This window comes from Manis javanica, chromosome 10 (genome assembly GCF_040802235.1).
Source record: "Manis javanica isolate MJ-LG chromosome 10, MJ_LKY, whole genome shotgun sequence".
Lineage (NCBI taxonomy): Eukaryota > Metazoa > Chordata > Mammalia > Pholidota > Manidae > Manis > Manis javanica.
Window position 1 is genome coordinate 1,229,039 of NC_133165.1, and position 20,146 is coordinate 1,249,184.

Genomic DNA, 20,146 nt, shown 5'->3' on the forward strand with positions numbered 1-20,146 from the left:
CGAGGGGGCGCGGCGGACAGCCGAGGCTCTGTGGAGGGACCCGACCTGCTGTGGCAGGGCAGGTAGGCACCGTCCCCACCTGCAGTGCCATTGGGATGCTCACCTCCATGAGGGTGGGTGCCGGGAAGCTCAGCCAGTCCACAAGCTCACAGTGGTTCCGCACCCAGTCAGAGGCCCAGACGCTGACATGCTGGTCTGCACTGGTGGCCAGCCACAGGTCTGAGCCCTCCACATTGAAGTCTCCATACTGGGGTGGATAAGGCTGGTGGGTGTCTGCTACCCCACTATGCCCAATCCCCCTTCCCTGCCAGCACCCCCAGGCCAGGCTCTGCTGGTTCACAAGGCCACTTCACCTCTTTGCTTGTGCTCTGGATGGTGGAGATCAGGGCACCACCGTGGTTACTCAGGACACAGAAGGTCACGCCTGTTCGGGGGCTGCTCACAGCTACAAGCCCATCCTTGTCTCCAGAGAGGATGGTCTGACTTGGGCCAGGCAGGGGCCGTGCCGTCAGCCTGTGAGCCCCCAGCCCCCTCACCGTCAGCAGAGAACACAATGGCTGTCAGTGCAGCCAGGTGGGGGTGCATCTTGAGCTCATCGCGACTCGGGAGAGGCTGAAGACTCTGAGTGTGCCCTCACTGTGGCCTGCTGCCACCCGCTGCTGCTCGGGACGCCCACAGGACGGGGGGCTCCAGGCTAGGCAGAAGCAGCTCTGGGGGGCCACAACGGGGAACCATCAGCTTCCCTGTGGGTAGGACGGGGTCCCAGCCCCAAGGCTGCAAACAGACACCAACAAGGCCAGAGGGAGGGCTCAGGGGCCGGTGGGGCCAAAGGTGGGCGGTCGGCCTTCCTTGGCACGAGTCCCCAGACCCTGGAGCCCCACAGTACCTGGTTCAGCACCTGCAACTGGATCACCAACTCCATGCTGGTCAAGGACCACACCCTCATGCTCCCGTCATCACAGCATGTGGCACAGTGGGACTCACTGGGGCTGAAAACCACCTCATTCACCTGCAGGGAGCCAGCCAGCCTGGTCTGAGGCCACATGGCCCTTGGGTGGGGGGCCACAGTGGGCCAGACTGTCCCAACACGGGTGCCTGTCCCCCCAAGCCCACCCCAGTCACCTCCACGTGGTGTGAAGAGACCATCAAGACCCTCTCCTGGCTGTCCCCACACTAGACCTGGGGGCCTCTGTATCGTGACAAGGCCCCCCCAGTCAGCCAAACCTGACCACCCACCCGCCGGGCACCACAGAACCTAACCACAGGGACCCGACGATATGTCCCCAGAGGGCTGGAGCCTGCTCCCAGGGCCTCAGCCCTGGTGGTGGAGGTGCTTCCTGAGATGGTCGTGTTGAGGAGAAAGAGGTGGGTGACCACCACTAAGAAATCAGGATTCTGGTGCAGGAAAAAAGACATGCAGATGCTGTACACCAAGGAGGTGCCGTGAAAGCGCCCAGTCCTGAGCTGGATTTCAAGCGTAAGTATGAACTCATGATGTACTTCTTGAAAATAATAGTTTAGTTCTGCTTGGCTGAGATGCGATGGGCCTCGGGTTCTGGGAGGACACAGCCAAGTCCAGGCCTGCAAAGAGCTGCAGAGGGAGGGCCTGGAACACCTCGTGGTGCCTGTGAGAGGGGCCGGTGACCAGCGCACAGGCCAGACTCGGTGCCCCAGCGCTCACGCCCTGGGGTGTGAATAAACACATGTTCCATCTGGACCATGCAAAGTATTCAGCAGCCAAAATGAGTGAACCTTGAAAACGTCATGCTTGGGGAGCAAACCACACAGAAAGGAATGTCCAGAATGGGCAGATGCACGGCCGTGCTGGTCTGGGCACTGGTGGGCCGGAAGCAGAGTACGTGGCGGGTGTGGGGTGTCCTTTCGGGATGGTGAGAACGCTCCAAAACTGTGCTGGCGGCTATGCAGCTCTGCAAGTAACTGAAAGATGCTGACTTTAAAGGAGCAGAGCGCACGGAACGTAGATCAGGACATGACGCTGCTCCCCAGAGAGCACAGAAGGCGCACTGTCTCCACCCCCTCAAGTTCACACTCTTTACTGTGACCCCTGAACAAATACATATAGATTTAAGAAAAAACCAAGGACTCAGGAGCCTACTTAAAGAAGCTTACACTGGCCAAAGACAGGACCCTGAGCGCTCGGAGAAGCTGTGACCTGGGAGCTAGACCCCCGCCTCCACCCACCAGCTCTGAAAGAGCCGGAAGGGAACTCCAGCCCTGGCACTGCCCTGGGTGTCCCCAGGGCTCGTCTCTCCCCCGAAGAGCAGGGTCAGACCACCAAAAGATGATGGGCAGAGAAGGTCGTGGGGCCGCCGGGGCTGCCGTGAGTGGACACAGGTGGATCTGTGTCAAAAGAGGCGAGCATGCAGCTCTAGGTGCCTGTGTGCTCTCCTGGGGAACTGCACACTGTGTGGAGGCCATTGGACAGCTGAGCCGGGCTGGGCACAGACTGACCCGGGGGAGGGCAGGGGCACAGGGAACTGCGTGTGGACTCACTGCCCGGCCTCTGTCCTGGCTGGAGGCCCCCTGGACATCTCTGATGGAGCCAGCAGCCCAGTGGCCTCACCTTGCTCCTGTGGCCACTGATGAGGTGCGTGCTGCTGCCCTCGGCCCAGCTGATGAACCAGAGTGTGCCTGCCGTGGTGCCCACCACACCCATGTCCATGCTGTCATGGAAGACCACGCTCACAATGGCCCCGTCCAGGGTCAGCTCGAGCTCCCTCAACACTGAGCCGAACCTGGGAGCAGTGGGTGGGAAGGGAGGCAGTGTGAGAGCCCAGGGCACCTGCCCAGGGTGTCCCCACAGGGCGCAGACACAGCAGCTCACCTGGCCCCAGAGCCCCTGCACCTCAGCTCCGGCACGGCTCCCACCGCCCACAGGCGTAGCCGCCTAGTGTTATTGCTGCTGACCAGCCGGGCACCTGAGCACAGCAGCACGCCTCGGGGACAGGGATGGCAGGGCTGCTGCCCAGGTGCCCACACCGTGACACATGGTCTCAGTACCCAGGATGCGGGCTCCAATGGAGAGGCCAGGCCAGACCTGGAGGGGGCCACAGGGCACCCACCGATCTCACCATCATCCGCCTCCCAGGCCAGGAAGCAGCGGTGGGCCTGCATGTCCCAGACGCAGACCTGGCCAGTGTTGGAGCCACCGTAGAGCAAGGGCACGGTCCCATAGCAGACAGAGGTCAGCGTGCCTGCCGCCACCTCCTCAGGAATGGGGTCTCGATGCACCTGGAGTGACACCAGAGTGCCACGGGTCAGCAACACCCTGGGGCGCAGCTGGAACTCTTCCCCCAAAGGACCACCACACCTCTGAACCAGGCACCTGGAGGCTGATGTCGGCCCCATGCTGCTGCACAAGCCACAGGGTGACGGCACCCGGGCCCACGCAGGCGAGCTCCCCGGCATCCCAGGGGTTGAAGGCCATGCCATGCACCGGCTCAAGGAGGCGGGTGAAAGACAGGAGCTCATAGGTAGCCATGCTCCACAGGGCCAGAGTGCAGTCAAGATAGTCCCCTGGGGCGGACCCACGGCAGCCATGTCAGCTCCCAGGGGCCCCAGGTAGGCAGCGTCAGCCATCACCCTCTGCCCACATCCCCAGCCAACCCAGTGCAACCAGTAGCCCGTCATCCGGCGAGAAAGCCAGGGCCTGCATGGCAGCGTCATGGTGGGAGGCGAGCTGCCGGCTGGAGCCCCAGGGCACGTCCCAGATGCGGATCTGGCCCCGGGGGGTGGAACCGCTGCAGCCCAAGGCAGAGGCCAGGATCTGGGGGGCGAGAGGGCAGGCAGTGGGCAGGGTGGCTGTGGCCCGCTGGCCCCTCCTGACTCCCATGGTGCCCCCACACTGCTCTGGAGGCAAGGGCAGCCCTGGTCCTCGAGGAGGCAGGCATACAGGTGGGCACCTGGGCATCGTGGCTGAGGGCTAATGTGGAGATCGCCTTAGGGTGGTCAGGCCAGTGCCGCTGGGCGCCAGAGTGCAGGTCCTCCACCACCACCAGGCAGCCGCACATGTAGGCGAAGAAGCCTGAGGTGGGGAGGATGCCCCAGGTCAGCTGCAGCCCTGGGAGTGTTCACCAGGTAGGCAGCTCATGCTGAGCCCTCCCCGAAATCTGCTCAGAGGCCCGCTGAGCATGGGCTGTGCACCGCAGGTGTCACCGGGACCACCACCCCTCTACCCATGGCTGCCTCCCACCCAAGCCCAAACCACCTGTGCCAACAGTGGTCATCTGCACCCCATGGGGCCTGACCGGGAGGCACAAAGCCCGCCCCACCCTGCAGTTTCTGAGTCAGACACCAGGGTGAGCTGTGGCCCCTACCTGTGTCTGGACCCCAGACCACGTTGGCCCTCCCATTCCCACTGTAGCCCACAACAGCCTTCAGGTGCAGCCATCCGCCACCAGGAGCTGGGGAGATGCTCTGTGAGGAAGAGAACCCAGAGGCCGGTGAGCAGGCAGAGTGCCTGGCCCACCCACCATCACAGGCTCTGCCCACCAGCCAGGGCTGCCACACGGCCACAGGAGGTCCGCACAAAGACAGTGCAGGGGTGCACCCCTACACCTGCATAGGGGGGAAGCAGGCCAGGAGGGGCAGCAAGACCGGGCTCCCAGGGAGGGGCCTCTGGGCTGGGTCAGGACATGGCAGGGGGAGGCAGTGGGTGGAGAGGGGCTGCTCAGCAGGACACCACTGGGGTCCCCTCTGGGTGTCCGCAGGACAGCGGGAGTGCGCACACCGAGCAGACAGGCAGCCCCAGAGGGGCTGCAGGGACCATATTCATTGGGAACAAAGAGCACTCCAGGTGCCCCCGGGCTATGAAGGCGCAGTCCCTCCAACCTTGGCCCTTGGGGAGGCCTTGCAGGGAGCCACAAAGTGCTGGTAGGAGTCTTGGCGGGTGGCAGGCCCGGCCCGGGATCTCCTGCTCCGAGCACCTGGCTGGGGCGCAGTAGAGGCAGCCAGATGTCAAACTGCCAGTATCCTGCTCAGTGTACCCTCCTGCGCTTGGCCACCCAGCCTGGCTGGACGAGAGAAGGGGCCGACCAGGTCAGATACCAGGGGTTGAAAAGCATGGGTGGGCAGCCTCTGCTCAGCCCGGCGGGGACCTCAGCTCTCCCCTCGCTCTGCAAGTGACTGTGCCTCCCCGCATGGGCCAAAACCCAGCCCATCTGCGGGCCCTGCCTGGGCCCTGCAGCGGTCATAGGTGTCCCTGCCTCCCCTGCTTACTGAGCCAGCCGCTGAGACAGGCAGTCCTCCGGGCCTCGTCTCCGGCTGGGCCGGCCTCCTCCCCCAGCGCGGGTGGGCCTGAGGCCTGATGGGGCCCCTCAGGGCTGTGACTCCGCTCAGAGAGCGCTTCTTCATCTGACACAGAGAAAGTGCCTGGGGAAGGGGGGCCGTGGGGAGGGGGGCGCAGAGCCTCTGCCCCCCACGGCCCGCCCCACAGGCCTGAAGCAGCATTCCCTGCCAGCCCCCGGGCCCTGCCCTCACTGTCACCACCCTCGGGTGGTCGATCGCAGATGCCCGGCTGAGGTGGGGATGCCGGGGAGGGCATGGGCACCTGCTGCCGAGGGAGCCCACCGGCCCCCGATGCTGCGTCCTCCAGCTGTCTTGCACCCCAGACTGAGGACAGAAGGAGCCCAACTGCGTTCAGGGCATCAGGAGGGCTGAGTGAGTTGGGGGAGGTGTGTCCAGCCCACTGCGCCCAGCTCTGTGCTGGGAACCCCAGGAAAGGAACTGGCCTGTGCTGCCCACAGTGGCTGCAGAGATCTCAGCACAGAGCCTGCCAGCGTGGTGGGACCACTCACCTGCCTCAAAGGTAGGGAGGACCCTGGGCGAGACACGGGCACTGCAGAGGGAACGAGAGAGGGTGTCAGGTGGGGAGGGGGCAGTGAGAAGCCCGGCAGATGCAAGCCTGGGGCAGTCACTTGCCTTTCTGGGGGCGACCTCTCAGGGGGGCCAGGATGTCCCAGAAGAAGACGGCATCGCCCGCACTGAGGAGCTGCTGCTGGTTGGGGGTGGAGGCCAGAGCCTGCACAGGCTCTGAGTGGCCAATGTACACCTGGGGGCAGCAGGCGCCACGTACAGAGACCCCCGAGGCAGAGGCACTGCCATCACCCAGCACACAGGTCTGGCCGGGAGGCCCCAGACCCCTCTGTGGTGTCAGACCCGCGGAAACAGGGCAGCCTGGGGGCGCTGTCCTCTCTCCTGCCCACCCACCCATGGCACACACCTGGCAGGCAGGGCCGGCCTGCATCGAGTAGTCCCACACCTTGATCGCCCGGCAGGCGGCCGTCAGCAGGAGGCGGGCATCCCCACTGACAGCCAAGGAGGAGCAGGCCCCAGAAGAGGCGCCAGGCAGCTGTGGGAAAGCGTCCTTGTGGTGGGACTGGAGCACACAGCACACTGGATAGGAAATGCCTCCCTTCCTGAAAATGCCACTTCTTGGAGCAGCAGGTGGCCCAGGGTGTCCACAACATGAGGCAATGTGGGAGCCAAGGTGAAGTCAGGAAGGAGGGGGAGGCCAAGTGGCTGGCTGCAGCCCTGGGCTCACCTTCTGGACCACACGGCCTGACACGGTGTCCAGCACGACGATTGTATTGGACGCCGTAGATACCAGCAGATGGTCAGGAGGTGCGGGGCCAAAGCACACAGCCACAGCAGAATCCTGGTGTCTGCAGGCCAGGTCCAGGGCACTGACGTCAACCTGCAGCAACTGGGGAACAGCAGTGTGTAGCCACTAGCCACAGCCTCCAGGCAGAGCCACACCCCCAGGCCAGGGCCGAGCAGGTGGCAGACTTGGGCACCCACCTGGCATCTGTCCCTGCCCAGTCAGCAAATGGCTCGCGTGCTCTCTGTGCCCAAGTGCAGGCAGCATGGCGAGGTTCTCTCTGGACTGAGTGTGGCCTCCCACCTGCCCTCACCTTTGCGCTCCATGCTGGGGCAAGGACAGCCTCTGCCACCCTCATGACCTTGGTGGGGCCCAGGGGAGCCATGCAGCAAAGTTGGGCGTACCCAGGAATCTGTCAGCCCCGTCCATACTGGACACACAGGATGTCCTGGTAGGCTTATACCTTCTCCAAAGAGATTGCATCCATGACTATCACCATGTGCTTGGAGGGACCCACGAATGCCAGCTAGCGGCTATCCCCACTGAGCGCGAGGGTGTTGGGGCTCAGGTGGGCATCCTGGCACAAACACCAGCTACCAGCAAAAAAGAGGCAGGTGGTCAGCTAGGTGGAAAGGTGGCACCTGGAGGGCATAGCCTGCCCCAGAGCCAGGCAGGTCTCACAGCAACAGCTCGTGGGGAGTGGTGCCAACACCAGTGGGCACTGGTACAGTGGCCACAGGAAGAACTGACTCCGGTGGGCACCCTTACCTGCTGGCCTGGTACTCGGGCTGTTTACCTCCTACCAAGGCAGGCCAGGCACAGACCCTTACTGACCAGTTCCGGGGCATGAAGTCCTAAAGCCACACTTTCCCTGGGGGTCCACAGTGAGGCTACAGAAGCGGCGTACTGCTGAGGGCCCGCAGGGCCTGACAGGATATGTCAGGAGGCCGGGGTGCCACGCTTGGAGCCTGACCTGCCACATGTAGGACGTGGCAGCGGATGACAGCACAGTGGTACTGGACCAGGGCACCCCAAGAGCAGGAGCTGAACAGGAGGTTGCCGTCGGGGCTGGCAGCCAGGCCGGTGATGGCTCCTCGGTGACACCTGCACCACAAGGAGATGCCCACTCCTTGGTCCCGAGCTGCTCCATCCCAGACCTCCAGCAGCCAGGCCTGCCGAGATCCCAGAGACAGGAGCTTCCGGCGGACATGCTTCCCCTGCCCTTCCCAGACACCCACATGCCCTGGGGGGGTCCCACACGCCACCTCAACATCTACAGGGCTGAGGCTGGCTGAGCGCCCACCTGTGCTCCACCAGGACCTCAGTGGCCTCCAGGCTGAAAGAACGGACAGCCCCACTGTGGAAGCCACAGAACAAGGTTGGCTGCGTGGGGTGGAAGGCGACGGTGCACGGGGCTTCCTCGGGTGACGTGAAGTCATACAGCTGGAGGGGGGTCACACAAGGGCGGACAGGTGGTGGCTACCAGCTGGCCATGATGGCCTTACAGCCAGTCTCTCTCCCAGTGGCCTGAACCCTGCCCCTGCCCGCCCACTGCTGGGCCTGTGTGTCTCCTGTGATTTCCAGTCCCTCCCTCCCAGCCAGCTCCCCTCTGGCTGCACCCCACCTGCTGCAGGGTCTCCAGGTCCCAGATGCGAACGGTGTGATCCTGGGACACAGTGGCCAGCTGCCCTCGACTGTGCTCAGTGGCGAGGGCCAGCACTGGGGCGGTGTGGGAGCGTGCCAGCACACTGTACTCCCAGGAGGGGACATCCAGGCAGCCCAGCTGGCCCGAGCAGGTGGTGGACAGCACACACGAACCATCTGGGCTGATGTGGACCGAGCTGACGGGGCCCTCGTGCTCTGTGGGCAGGGTGGGCAGGTGACTGCCTGGCCCGCCTGCCCCCCACAACACACAAAAACCCATCCCTTGCTGCCTGGAGCTACGTCTCCCTGGGCCAGGACAGGTGGCTCCCCCATGACCACCCAGCAGAGTGGACCCCCAGGCTCAAGGCACAGCTCCTTGGAGCCGTCCAGTGGCGACTCAGGTGTCAGCCTCACCTGCTTCCAGGAGCACAGAAGAGAAGTCCAAGGGCCAGAGGTGCAGGTAGCCGTCCTCAGAGCCCACGGCACACATGGCCTAGGAGACGCTGATGCTGCTGATGGCGATGCCAGTGCCTGCAGACAGGCAGCAGCAGTCTAGAGCGCCAGGCGGCTCCCCACCCAGCCAGGGGCCCACCTACCTGAGCTGAAGGTCTGCTTCTGTGGGAGGGGCCTGCTGGGGGTCTGCACGGGCAGAAGGCGGCGAGCATGCCACACGGCCATGCACTGGGGGTCTATCTCCAGGATGTGGCCGCTGCTGCCACACACATAGCTGCCAGGGAGGTGGCAGGTTATGGAGGCAGGCAGGTGAGGCCCAAGGAGCCCAAGGGGGGCCCAAGCTGCCCATTAGGGGAGGGAGGGCAGGGCTCACAGCATACTGCTGTCCTGGGCCTGCCTGAAGGCTAGGTCAGTGAACTCCAGGGCCTGGTACTCCCCCAGGTCCACGGGGCAGGAACGTAGTGCCTGACCGCATAGCCGCCACAGCCGCACACTGCCCCGCCCACACGATGCCATCCTGTAACAGGGTGAGTGCTGCCCGATGCCCACAGGGAGAGCCGATGCTGTGGATGGTCCCTGCACCAGGGAGGAGAGACAGGCTCAGCCCCACCCCCACAGTGCCAGTGGCCAGGCAAGCAGCCCGCTCACCTGGTTTCATCAAAAAAGGCAACCTCGAATGCCTGGACATCAGTGTCAGTGTGTGCCTTTGCCAGAACAAGCACCTCACCACCTTGCCCCACCCGGTCTGTGCCCCAGGCCACCACCACCTGCAAAAGCCCACACTGAGCTCCCACGGCCCACCCCCTGCCTGGCCTCCACCAGGCCAGCTGAGTGCTTAGCTGTGGGTGGGGAGCAGACCCCAGCCCCAAGGAACCCACAGGGGCCACCCAGGGCAGCTGCAGACATTCACAGTGGGCATGTCCACAGGGACTACAGGAGGCGGAGCCCCACAGGGGAACACCTGCCCACCAGCTGCCACCTTCTAGCCCTGACACACGCCATCTACGACTGCAGAACAGGCACCCAGAAAGTCATCTGAATGCTGACACCATGAGGGCATGTGTGGGGCAGGGGTGCCCAGCAGAGCCGGGGAGCCCCGCTTCGTAAGTGCACCCTGGGTGGATCCCCTGCCCGGCATGTACCATCCTCCCGTGGTGGTCTCTGCCAACTCCACAAAGCAGGGCCCTGCTGCTAGAGAAGCTGTGGGTGGAGAGGAGGTGGTCAGCACTGCTGGGGCACCCCTGCCCCTCAGAGGCCCCACACCCACCTGAGGGCGCAGAGCATGTGGACCGGGCTCCGGAGCAGTGACAGGCACCTGCCCGTCTGGAAGTCCCAGAGGCGTAGCATGCTGGGGGGCTGCGCCTGGGCCGAGGCCAGCAGGGAACCACTCCCATCCAGTGCCAGGGCAGAGACCTGGGGGGCAACAGGGGGAGGGAGGGTGGCGGCCTGCAGGGGTGCAGGCAAGTCACCCCAGGGTCACGTGGCGCCCACCTTGTCGGTGTGGCCGAGGAAGAGGCGCTGCTCCCAGGTGTCCAGGCGCATGATGACAATGACGGTGTGGCAGGGGTACATGACAGCGGCCCCGTCACTGGTCCACAGGGCCTGGGTGGGGGCCCATGGTGGGCTCGTGGGCAGAGGGTCTCTCGTCCCAGTGGGGCACACCCTCCCTGTGTCACCTGTACGGGCCCCACCCTCCGAGAGCACGGGCCTCCTCACCGGTTTGGTGCTGTGGCCCCCGAAGCCGATGACCCGCTTAAGCCTCAGGATGGGATCCGGGAGGAAGCTCTGAAACAGACGGACTCACAGTGACACCCCAGGAGGTGAAGCTCCCTTCCTGGCTCCTGCCTCCCGAGAGCTGTACGACCCTCGATCCTCGGTGGCTTCTACTGGTCGCTCTGTGCAGGAGGCCGGAGCCCCGAGGGAGCCCGGTGCTGCTCTTGCCTGAGGTCCCCTAAGACCCCTGGGGTTGGCGTCAGAGCACCAGTCACTCCTCACTGTCACATGGGATCCTCACCCAAAGCCACCTCCTGCCCACTCCGCCTTTCACCTGGAGACGGGACGAGAGGCCGCGAAGGGCTCATGGCAGCACAGACCCAGCTGCCCCCTACCCACACCTCGAGGCCCCGCCCGGCTCAAGGCACAGCCCGCCCTCACCTTCCCGTGGCATGGTGGGGACGGCCTCTCACCATGCGGGGCACCGTGTCCTCCAGGGCCGCAGGCCTCTTCTGGGTGGACATGGTAACACTGCTGCCAGCCGCACACTCCTCAGTGACCCCAGCCCAGGCCGACGGCTCTTGGCTGCAGCCTCCAGGGCTGCTTGCATGGAAGGCCTCTGAGTGCTCACTGGACAAGCTGACCTCCGGAAGGGGCCTGGGCACCGAGTGGGCCTGGCGGGACTCCAGGGGACAAGAGCCTGTCAGCACCGGGGCTGTCGTCCCCCAGCCCGTCCCCAAGGGCACAGGAGCACTCACTGCAGGGGGGCAGGTGCCTGGGCCACAGGGACCACGCTGTCCTGGGCAGGCTTGCTGAGTCTGCTGAGTAGGGGGCAGAGGCCTGGGCACAGGGCAAGGGGAGCAGTGGCCCCTGGCTTGCCGTGCTGCAGGACAGAAGCTGCAGCCCACACTCACTCAAGTCCAGTACGGCCTCCCTGAGGCCCTACACACACCCTCCCTCCGTGCGGCCCCGGCACCCTGCAGGCATCACACCGCCAGGCCCCCCTCCCACTGAACTCTGCACATTCCGCAGACCTGGGCCTGGGCGTCCACGGACCCCTCAGGCCCACCTGCCTCCGCAGGGGAATCGCTCCTCCGAACGGGCTGCAGAGGTGCTTCTGAGCTGTGGCTTGGAAACCTCGGCAGGAGCAGACGAAGAGTCAGCATCTGCGGTGCCCTGCTCGCCCCCACCCGGCCGCCAGGAGAGCAGAACGACACACCGGACGTGGGCGTAGTGGTCATGCCAGCTCTCCCCTTTTGGCACTGGGAACGCCATTTCCCGTGGCATGGGGGTGACGGGCAGCTTTGCACGCTGGGCCTCAGTGACGGTGACAACTGCGAAGAGTGGCCGTTTCGGTTCAGTGACGCCGTCCAGCCCCCTCTCCCAACTCAGACACAACACCAGGAGCCAGATTATTGCCGAGACACCGACCCAGACACCACCACCCACCATGGGCACCTCAGGAGCTGGGGGCTCAAAGATGGCACAGCATGGGCATTACTGTTGAGTGCCAGGGCTGGGACCCTCCAGGGCTGAGACCCTGGGGCAGTGAGTTGGAGCAGGCTGAGCACAGTACGTGGGGCACACCCCTCACCAGGGCTGAAGCACTGGTCACTTGGGTAGAGGCTCTGTACGAGCAGGCTGGCGCACAGCCTGACACTCTTCAGGTGGCTGCAGCGCTGGTTCAGGTGGATCAGGAGGATGTCGTGCCAGTCGAGCTGCAGGCATGTCCAGCGGGCACTGGGGGAGGCCACAGCCACCAGGCCTGCAGGACGCAAGCCCAGGGTGTTGCCTACCCTCTCAGCAGCCAGCCACAGCTCTCCTCTGACCTGGACTACGACACAGCCCTCAGGGACCTCGCCCCCCACCACGCAGAAGCCCACCTGGGCCTGCCCCACTTATGCCCTGTCTCCGTGTCACCTTTCCTGGGTGTCTTGGCCTCACAGCTGAAAGGGAACTGAAGCCACATGGCCATGGCCTTGAACTCCTTGAAGAGACTGGAGAAGGACACCCGGATGACTTGGCCGTCCTGCGCGGACACCACACAGCAATGAGGAGGCAAGACCCACAGCAAGAGCACAGGGCCCCGTGTGTAGGCCCTGCTCCCGCACTCCGGACCTCAGTGGACACGTGCAGGTGGATGACGAAGTGCTTGGTGGGCAGTGGCCGGAAGAGCACATACAGGTATCTTCCCGTCAGCCCCAGGGACTGGGTGCTGGTTCTGGGGAGCTGGATGTAATTGCTGGCAGAGATGGAGCCCCGAATGCGGTACACAGTGCACTTCAGAGCCTTGTCCTGGGAGGACAGAGGGGGCCAGTGCCCCCCAGGTGAGGGAGCACCGGAGGGCCTCCACCTGCGTGAGCAGGTCCTGTGGAGAAGAGGAGGCCAGGCTCCTCGTCCCAGTGCCCAAGCCCCTTACCATCACAGTGGACACGTCGCCCTCCTTGGCGGACGGCTTCCACTCGTCCACCTTGAAGTGTCTGAACACGTTGATGAAGGGGTGCTGCCAAACTGGGGGGGAATGCAGGCTTGAGGACACCCACAGGCGACAGCGCCTGTGCCAGGTGCCACACCCACTGCTGGCTCTGCCCGAGGGCATCCCACTGTCGGGCCTCAAGGCCGTCCAGTGAGGGGCCTGGTGCCGGGTCTGCGCTCCCCGTGGTGGCAGCAACTGCAGCGTGGGGTTCGGCGCTCAGGGAGCCAAGCAGCAGGCTCAGCGCGCCGCCCGCCCGGCTCCTGTCGTCCAGCCCTGGCCCTCGGCCCCGCTCCCAAGCCCCGACCCCGACCCCCCGACCCAGGCCCGCCTGTCGCGCGCCAGAACCTCGAGGCATAGCGCCGCCACTCGGGCTGCTCGCGCTTCCCGCCTCGGCTCCCGCGCAGGACACGCAGCGCGCGCCTAGCAACGGCCGCCGGGCAATGGCGCCACGTCGGTCGTCGCGGCCGCTGGGACGTGACGACACGGCGGGGCGGAGCCGGGAACTGGCTGGCGGGGCGGGGCGGGGGGCCGTGGCCAGGACGAGGGGCGCGCGGGGGAGGGCATGGGCCGGGGGCGGGGCCGGCAAGCCCGCACGGCGGCCCGTGCGCTCCGGTCCCGGAACCCCGGTGCGAGCAGCCGCGGCGTCCTGTTTGCTTCCCGCCTCCGAGGGCCCGTCCCGTATTCGCGGCTGCGCTTGGCAGCGGCGGTCCGCGCACACCGACCGCCCCGGCAGGGCCCGCCTGCGGCTCTCCGGCCCTCGCGGGGCAGCGTTCCCAGCCAGCTGCCCCGCTAGGCCAGCACCGCAGGCGAGGCCAGCCCGCCAGGCAAAACAGCGTTGCCCAGCGCTTCCCCGCAGACCCGTGGCGCGCCTTTGCCAGCCGTCCCACAGCCAGCCCTGAAGGGTTCAGGGAAGAGGGCCCTGGCCCCAATCCCAGGCGCGGGAATCCCAGCCCAGGGCCAGTTTACGTAACATCTCTGGGCGCTGAGGCGGGTCTCAGGCACCTGCCAACCCCACGGGGAGAGGAAGGAAGGCAGCGCTCTCCCTCGCAAGGAAGGTGGGAAGGTGGGCATGTCCAGAGCCCCCGCACCTCCGTCAGGACACAGGGTTGAGTGGGGTTGCAGAGCGGGGCCTCCACCATACACACACCGAGCAAAAGCTGCTCCGAAAGGGCAGTTTGTTGAATTTATTAACCTGGAGCTCCTCCTCCCTGCCAGTCCCAGAGGCTGGTCCCTGGGGCACAGTGAGCAGGATTGAGGTTACACGGGTTCAGCCCCTGGCAGCCTGGGACAGGGGACCAAGGGGTCAGCAGGTACAAAAGTCCAAATGCTGGCACTTCAGGTGTGGCCGGCGCCCAGCTAGGCCCAGGTCAAAGCACAGCCTGCCACAGCAGTGGACAGAGCACTGCGGTCCTCTTCCGTCAGACAGTCCACCGTGGGCAGGGTCAGGCCCTACAAGCCCAGCACTCCTTCACGCCAGCAGCTAGGAACAGTTAGTGATTCTGGCCAGGAACTGCTGTGCCCACCACTCATCCAGGTCGATAGGCACGAAGTCTGTGGGCAGAGAGAAGGCTGGGCAGTGACTCTGCCACCTCCCAGACTGGTCAGCGTTTCTACCCTCCAGCTGGCCACCAGCCCTTCACCAAACCCCAAATGGAGCTGGTGTGGGGAAGAAGCGGGTCAAGTCCAAGTGCCCTCCCCAATTCCCTGGGGCTAGAACCTGGCAGGGCCCAGGTCAGGGTCAGAGGGAGGGGCAGGCTCACTCTGCAGCCGGGGGCTGGGGGTCCTCTCCACGTACTGCACAGGCCCTGGGCCGCTCTCACCAGCTGGGCCTCCACCCAGCTGCTGCTCCACTAGCTGCCAGGCTGTAGGGAGAAGGCAGTCAGGCTGAGCCAGGCCCCTAGCACCCTGTCTCCCTCCCCAGGGCCTGGTGGCCACCCTGGACCCCAGCCCAGAACTGTGCAGCCTGCGCACAGTCCCAGGACAAACAGGTCAGAGGGGAAGAGGAGCCGTGGCGCAGGACTCTCCGTGGGCCTGGACACTACCTTCAGACACAAACCGGACATTCTCCTCATGAGCCAGCGTGTAGGTTTCCTGGGCTCCCTCAAGGGATGAGGTCGTGGTGGGGGGCCGCCGGCCATTCACCCGATTGAATACAAGCCTCGGCCCTGGACTGCAGGAAGGGGAGACGTTGGTGACTGTCCCCAGCCCAGGTGCTGCTGGCAGAGCTCCAGGAGCAGAGCTCCAGGAGTAGCGCAGGCCACACCCACCACCCCAGGCCAGGCCCAGCCTGGGCTCTTCCCTGAACACAACTGCTCTCCTGCAGGCCCCTCACCTGCAGCTCCCCGCAGCTCAGCTCACACCTGCAGCGCCTCAGGCCTGGGGCAGGCCTGTGACTGCAGGCCGGCGGGACCCAGCTGCGTCCCAGGTCCCCGGCAGGGTTCCATGCTCAAAGCATACAGGTACCCCTCCGAGGGCCTCTTGAGCACCCCCACTGCCACCTGCCCCCCAGCTCCCCAGGACCAGCCAGGCCTCCAGCAGCCCAGGTTCTGACCTGAGCCACAAGCAGCTTACTCTGTCCCAACCCCACCCACCAGGTGCAGCTCTCGGCCACCTTCTCCCTTCCGGAAGCTTCTCTATCTCGCCGATGACCCCACTGTAGGAGAAGGGACCCAAACAAGATCTGCGAAGCCTTTGCCCTTCCCTCTCCCTACTGCCCCAGGCCCATGGGGGTGAGCCCCATGGGACAGCTCCTGGTGTGGTCAGATAGCGCCGAGTGCAGGAATGCTGAGAGAGAAGATGGCTGTTGGGGTGCTGGATCTCTGCCCGATGGGCATGAGATAGCCATGGGGCTGCAGGGCCCGGTCCAGCTCGACCAGGCCTGGGGCACTGACAGGCTACCGGCCAGTGGTAGCTGGTCCAGCCCTGCACACACCGAGCCCTGGATGGGGCTGGGGCCATGGAGGGAGCGGGGCCCGCACCTACAGCAGGAGGTGGGAGCCGGGAGTCCTGGGCTGCACGTGCCACTCCGCCAGGCACTCACGGTCCCGCCGGCCTGCTCGCCTTCCTGGGCTCAGGTGCCCCACCGCCGCTCGGGGTTCCTCCTCAGCTGAGGGGCACTAAAATAAAGAGGAGTGTCTTGAGGGGCAGCGGTCCTGCCAGCTCCAGGCCGGCAGGGTCTGGTGGCCGCAGAAAATCTAGAGGGGCAGGGCTCCTCCCATGCCTGAGCTGCACCAACCAGAGGGCATGAAGGTTTACCCTCCCCTGCCCCCTCCACCCCTGTAAGGCTGAAAACTTCAGGGAAATTTGGAAGGAGGCTGATGAAGGCTTTAAAAAGGACTTGCAGCTCAGGGCCGCAAATTACAGGAACCAGGCAGGCAGTGGCCAGGCCTGGGTTGAGCAGGGCCTAGCACACAAGCCTCGGTTACACTTACATAAGGCCACCCACTGGCCCTCTGGAGGGAAGGGCACAGGTTCCCGTGTGCACTGGAGAATGAAGGCCACACTGTGCCTGCTCCCAGGGACGCTGCTTCCAGCCCACAGTGCCCAAATCCCTGCCTGGTGCCGACACACAAATCCTCTCCATCCTGTGACCCCCATGGTAGACCTCCCACCCATTCTCAGCCAAGGACCTGGGGTCAAGAGGGACGTGACCTGTCCAAGGTCACATGGATGAGTGGATGGCAGTGTCAGATCTTAACTGCATGCCCATCTGACCCCAAAGCCCACAACTCAGAAAAGCTCCCCCACCTTCCCCACCTCACATGCCTGCGTGCCCCTGGCACCATCAGGTGATCACACCACCCTATCTTATCTTCCCGCCAGCAGCTGATCTTGCCTGCTTGGGTCTTGCCCTCTCTCCTGTCTGTCTCACGCTGGAAGAGCTTGTCAGAGGCACAGACCCATGTGGCCTATTCACCCCTTGGGCAGCACCCAGACCCGTGCCCAGCCAGAAGCCAATCCTGTACACTTGGCGGGTCACACTCTGAGAGCACCAGGCATGGAGAGCAGCAGGGCCCAGCCCCCTCCCAATTGTGGTGAGGAATGGTGGTGGGAAGTTGGTGGAGAGCTCTTAGAGGGAGGTCCCCTGAGAAGGGGTGGGAGCACCGCCAGCCGCTCTGGCCTCCTAGCAGGGTCTCTTCAGGGGCACTGAGTCGGAGGGGGCAGCTCCGGAAAGGGAGCGACCTCAAAGGGGGCCAGTAGGGCCAGCACAGACACGGCCTGCTCACCACTGCCCTACAGCCTGTGCGGCCAGCCAAGGGCTCGCCAGCTCAAACAGGAGAGCAGGCGGCAGTGCACCCGGCTGGCTCAGGACTGGGGCCAGCGGGGATGTCAAGAGCTCTGCCTTATCTTCCACCACTCCTTCCCCAACACCCCCCTTCCACTGACGCACTCCCTTGCCAGGACCTTCCTCCTGGGCCATCCTCAGCTCACGGATCAGAGGCCCTGAGTATGCCCCTCCCAGGAACAGGGGACGAGTTTCTCCAGGTGGAGGGATGGGAGCTCCCTGCCGGAGTGACACTGGTAAGCTACACACCCATGCCTTGTTTCCTCCCCTGGGAGGTAGGGCAGCTGTGAGAACCACGGCCGATGTCACCAGGCAGTGTCACAGCACAGCTGTGGTCCCAGGAAGCACCCCCAGCACCCCGCTCACCTTCCTCCCCAGGACATATCTGTGGTTGGCCTCAAACATTTTCCAAACTAGGTACCAACCCCAAGTTGTCAGCACACTCCCAGGAGGTCCCTGGAAAGGGCCTCATCCCAGAAAGGTCCCCACCAGCTGCCCCTCCCTGTGGCATCTGAGGCCGATAATTCAGAGGGAGATGCCGGCTGAGGGGCATCGCCCCTGACCTCCCCGCCAACCTTGGCGACTGTTCGTCCTCATTTGGGAAGCACCCCTTGCCAGCAGCACCTTCCCCCTGGGCCATCCTCAGCTCACCGGTCAGAGGCCGGCTATGCCCCTCCTTTGCGTCCTGGCCCCGCCCACAGCCCCCGCCCACATCAGGCGCTGGGGTCCTTAGGCCTCTGTGGGCCTAGGGCAAAGCCCAGGGCCCCGGAAATGCCTAGAAGGAGTGAAACCAAAAGCCAGGGGCTTAAGCCAAGGAAGTAAAGGTTCAGCGCTGCGGGGTTGGGGAATCTGACCTCCAGGTCATGGTCGCTAGGAGGCCAAAGCTGCCAGGACTGAGTCTCCTGGGGCCTCAGGCCTTGGGGCACCAGCAAAATTGCTGGTCAGGTCAGGCAGAGAAGGCCAGGCTCCAACAAGCCCGGAGCACCTGCGGGAGACCTCCAGCGCCCAGCCGGGGTGTTTGGGGTGAAGGGCAGGAGGGCAGTGGCCTGGCAGGGCCAGAAGGAACCACGTGCATGTCTCCCCCAACGCGCTCCGCAAGGACCGGTTGGCAGCCTCCCGCAACGGCCAGAGCCAGCGTCCCGCGCAGGAAGGCGAGCCCCCGCAGCAGCTCGTCTCAAACCTTGGCCTCGCAGCCCAAGGTCGCCCGGGGTATCTGACTCGGCCGCGCAGAGCTCCCCAGATCCGGGAGCCGGTCAGCTTCCTCCCGACTCGGGCCACGCACATCCGGCGCAGCCCCTCGGGCCCAGCCAGGTGTCAGGTGGGACGGAAGCGCGCAGGTGCGGCGGTGTCGCTAACCTTCCCCAAGGTCACCTGCGGCCGGTGGGGGCGGCTCCAGCCAGGACGCGCGTCTCACCTCGCCAGGGGCCAGGGTCCCAGCGGCTGCGCGCGCGGGGTCGGCGGGGTCGGCGGCGCGGGTTGCCGGCATTTCAGCAGCTCGCCGAGCCTGCTCTCCACCTGCTGCTGCGGGGGACCTGGGGGCAGCGGGGCGTCAGCCGCCGCCGCGCCCGGACCCCCGCCCGCCGCCCGCCGCCCGCCACCCCGCGCACCTGTGCGGCGCTGCGCCACCAGCTTGCTGGGCCCCTTACTGAGGGTGTACATGGTGCGCGGGACACCACGCGCTCGCCCTCTGGCCCGTCCCGCGCCCTCCGCCGGGCTAGCGCTCGCCGGGCGCCGAGGGCGCGGCCCCTTTAACGGGCAGCAGGGCGACGGGCAGGGGGCGGGCCGCGACACGCCCCCGGCCCTTAAAGGGCCCGCGCGGCCCGGGGCAGAGACGGCGCCCCGAGCGCGCGCCTGCGGCCAGGCGGAGGAAGCGCTGGGCACGACGCGCGTGCGCCGCCGCTCCCGGGCTGTGGGCGGGGCTCTGGCCGAGGCCCTCCGGGGTCCGCGGTCAGGTCTGAGCAGGGACGGCCCTGCGTTGACGGGCTGGGGTGCTGTGCGGACCCTGGGAGCGGAGGTATCCCCCTGCAGACGGGCAGAGCCAGCCGAGGGGCCTGGGCCAGGATGAGGGTCACTCCTGGCTGGGTTCTGGGGCGGAGGAGTCACGAGTAAGGAGGGTTAGGGCCCCTGCGTTAGGGCAGAGGCAGAACGCCCTGGGACTCTCCCACCCCGCGGGACAGGACGGGGGGGTGCACTCCGCTGTGCGTCTCCGCCTCTCATGCCAAGGTGCACCCCAACCTCAGGGAGGGGCGAGGCCGCTTACCAATCCAGGAGCAGCGAGGTGGAATCCCGAGGGGACAGAGGGCAAGTGAGGGGCCTATTTGCCTATGTCATCCGCATGGGGGAGTAGGTACCACCCACCCGACCCCAGGAGTGGCATAGGGGTCCTGTAGGCCGGGAACCAGGCCTGCATGGAAGGGGGGCCCCCACTGCACCCTAACCCCATCCCCATAAACCTGGAAGCCCCTCAGAGGTGGTCTCTACCCCTACCCCAGAGGGTTCTTGCCCAATAATTAGAGGTGGCCCTCCTCCCAGCTCACCAGCCTCCAGCTGCCCCAGGCGGTCAGTGGTGGGGCCCCAGGTTCTCCCCACACAGCCAGATCAGGGGAAGCTGAGGGCCTTGTGGGCTCCGTGTGAGACACCCATGGTCGTTTGTGTGGCTGAGTTCCATCCTTAACGTCCCCACATCCAAGAGAACGAAGTACCCAGGGTTGCCCGTGGGCAGCGGACTCCACCCTCATGGCCTGTGCTACCACCTTAGGGCCCCTGCACTACCCCCACGGATACTGAGGAGGCTCAGTCCAGCAAGCACCAGGCCTGGGTGTCCAGGGGTCCTTGTCTTGGCTGCTGTCTGGTGCTGAGGGGTGGGGGTGGGGCTTGCCCTCAGAACAGTGGTTCAGTGTTCCTGGAACAAACCCAGCCTAGCGACCCCCTGCCCACTTCAGAGCAGGCGTGAAGC

General features: G+C 65.3%; 2 protein-coding genes across 13 annotated transcripts; both read right to left on the reverse strand.

Annotated features, from left to right (window-relative positions):
* Positions 1 to 170: 170 nt before the first annotated feature.
* Positions 171 to 13,227, reverse strand: WDR90 (WD repeat domain 90). 10 transcript variants are annotated; one of them, XM_073214422.1, is made up of 33 exons: positions 12,849 to 13,223; positions 12,548 to 12,724; positions 12,350 to 12,458; positions 12,024 to 12,194; positions 11,649 to 11,763; positions 11,464 to 11,566; positions 10,903 to 11,112; positions 10,433 to 10,501; positions 10,208 to 10,318; positions 9,984 to 10,129; positions 9,859 to 9,916; positions 9,365 to 9,483; positions 9,090 to 9,233; positions 8,860 to 8,990; positions 8,678 to 8,775; positions 8,244 to 8,479; positions 7,923 to 8,062; positions 7,593 to 7,723; positions 6,563 to 6,724; positions 6,242 to 6,370; positions 5,941 to 6,070; positions 5,817 to 5,857; positions 5,239 to 5,631; positions 4,852 to 4,950; positions 4,338 to 4,437; positions 3,924 to 4,045; positions 3,628 to 3,787; positions 3,347 to 3,537; positions 2,846 to 3,252; positions 2,585 to 2,756; positions 1,261 to 1,395; positions 887 to 1,009; positions 171 to 710 (listed from the first exon to the last, which is right to left on the reverse strand). In XM_073214422.1, the coding sequence occupies exons 1-33, from the start codon at positions 13,026 to 13,028 to the stop codon at positions 561 to 563; spliced, it is 4,962 nt and encodes a 1,653-aa protein (XP_073070523.1). In that variant the 5' UTR covers positions 13,029 to 13,223; the 3' UTR covers positions 171 to 560. The 10 variants fall into 10 exon arrangements, 6 of the variants coding, with proteins under 6 accessions (XP_073070523.1, XP_073070522.1, XP_073070524.1 ...); XM_073214421.1 differs by having other exon boundaries at positions 405 to 774; positions 1,237 to 1,395; positions 12,849 to 13,226; XM_073214423.1 differs by lacking the exons at positions 171 to 710; positions 887 to 1,009 and having other exon boundaries at positions 1,175 to 1,938.
* An 847-nt stretch (positions 13,228 to 14,074) lies between these two features.
* On the reverse strand, positions 14,075 to 18,949 carry MCRIP2 (MAPK regulated corepressor interacting protein 2). Of its 3 annotated transcripts, XM_037005700.2 has the most exons (6): positions 18,798 to 18,949; positions 18,605 to 18,722; positions 15,888 to 16,021; positions 14,948 to 15,075; positions 14,666 to 14,767; positions 14,075 to 14,456 (listed from the first exon to the last, which is right to left on the reverse strand). In XM_037005700.2, the coding sequence occupies exons 2-6, from the start codon at positions 18,674 to 18,676 to the stop codon at positions 14,386 to 14,388; spliced, it is 507 nt and encodes a 168-aa protein (XP_036861595.1). In that variant the 5' UTR covers positions 18,677 to 18,722; positions 18,798 to 18,949; the 3' UTR covers positions 14,075 to 14,385. The 3 variants fall into 3 exon arrangements, with proteins under 3 accessions (XP_036861595.1, XP_036861594.1, XP_036861596.1); XM_037005699.2 differs by lacking the exon at positions 15,888 to 16,021 and having other exon boundaries at positions 18,798 to 18,929; XM_037005701.2 differs by lacking the exons at positions 15,888 to 16,021; positions 18,605 to 18,722; positions 18,798 to 18,949 and adding an exon at positions 18,371 to 18,510.
* Between the last annotated feature and the right edge of the window lie 1,197 nt (positions 18,950 to 20,146).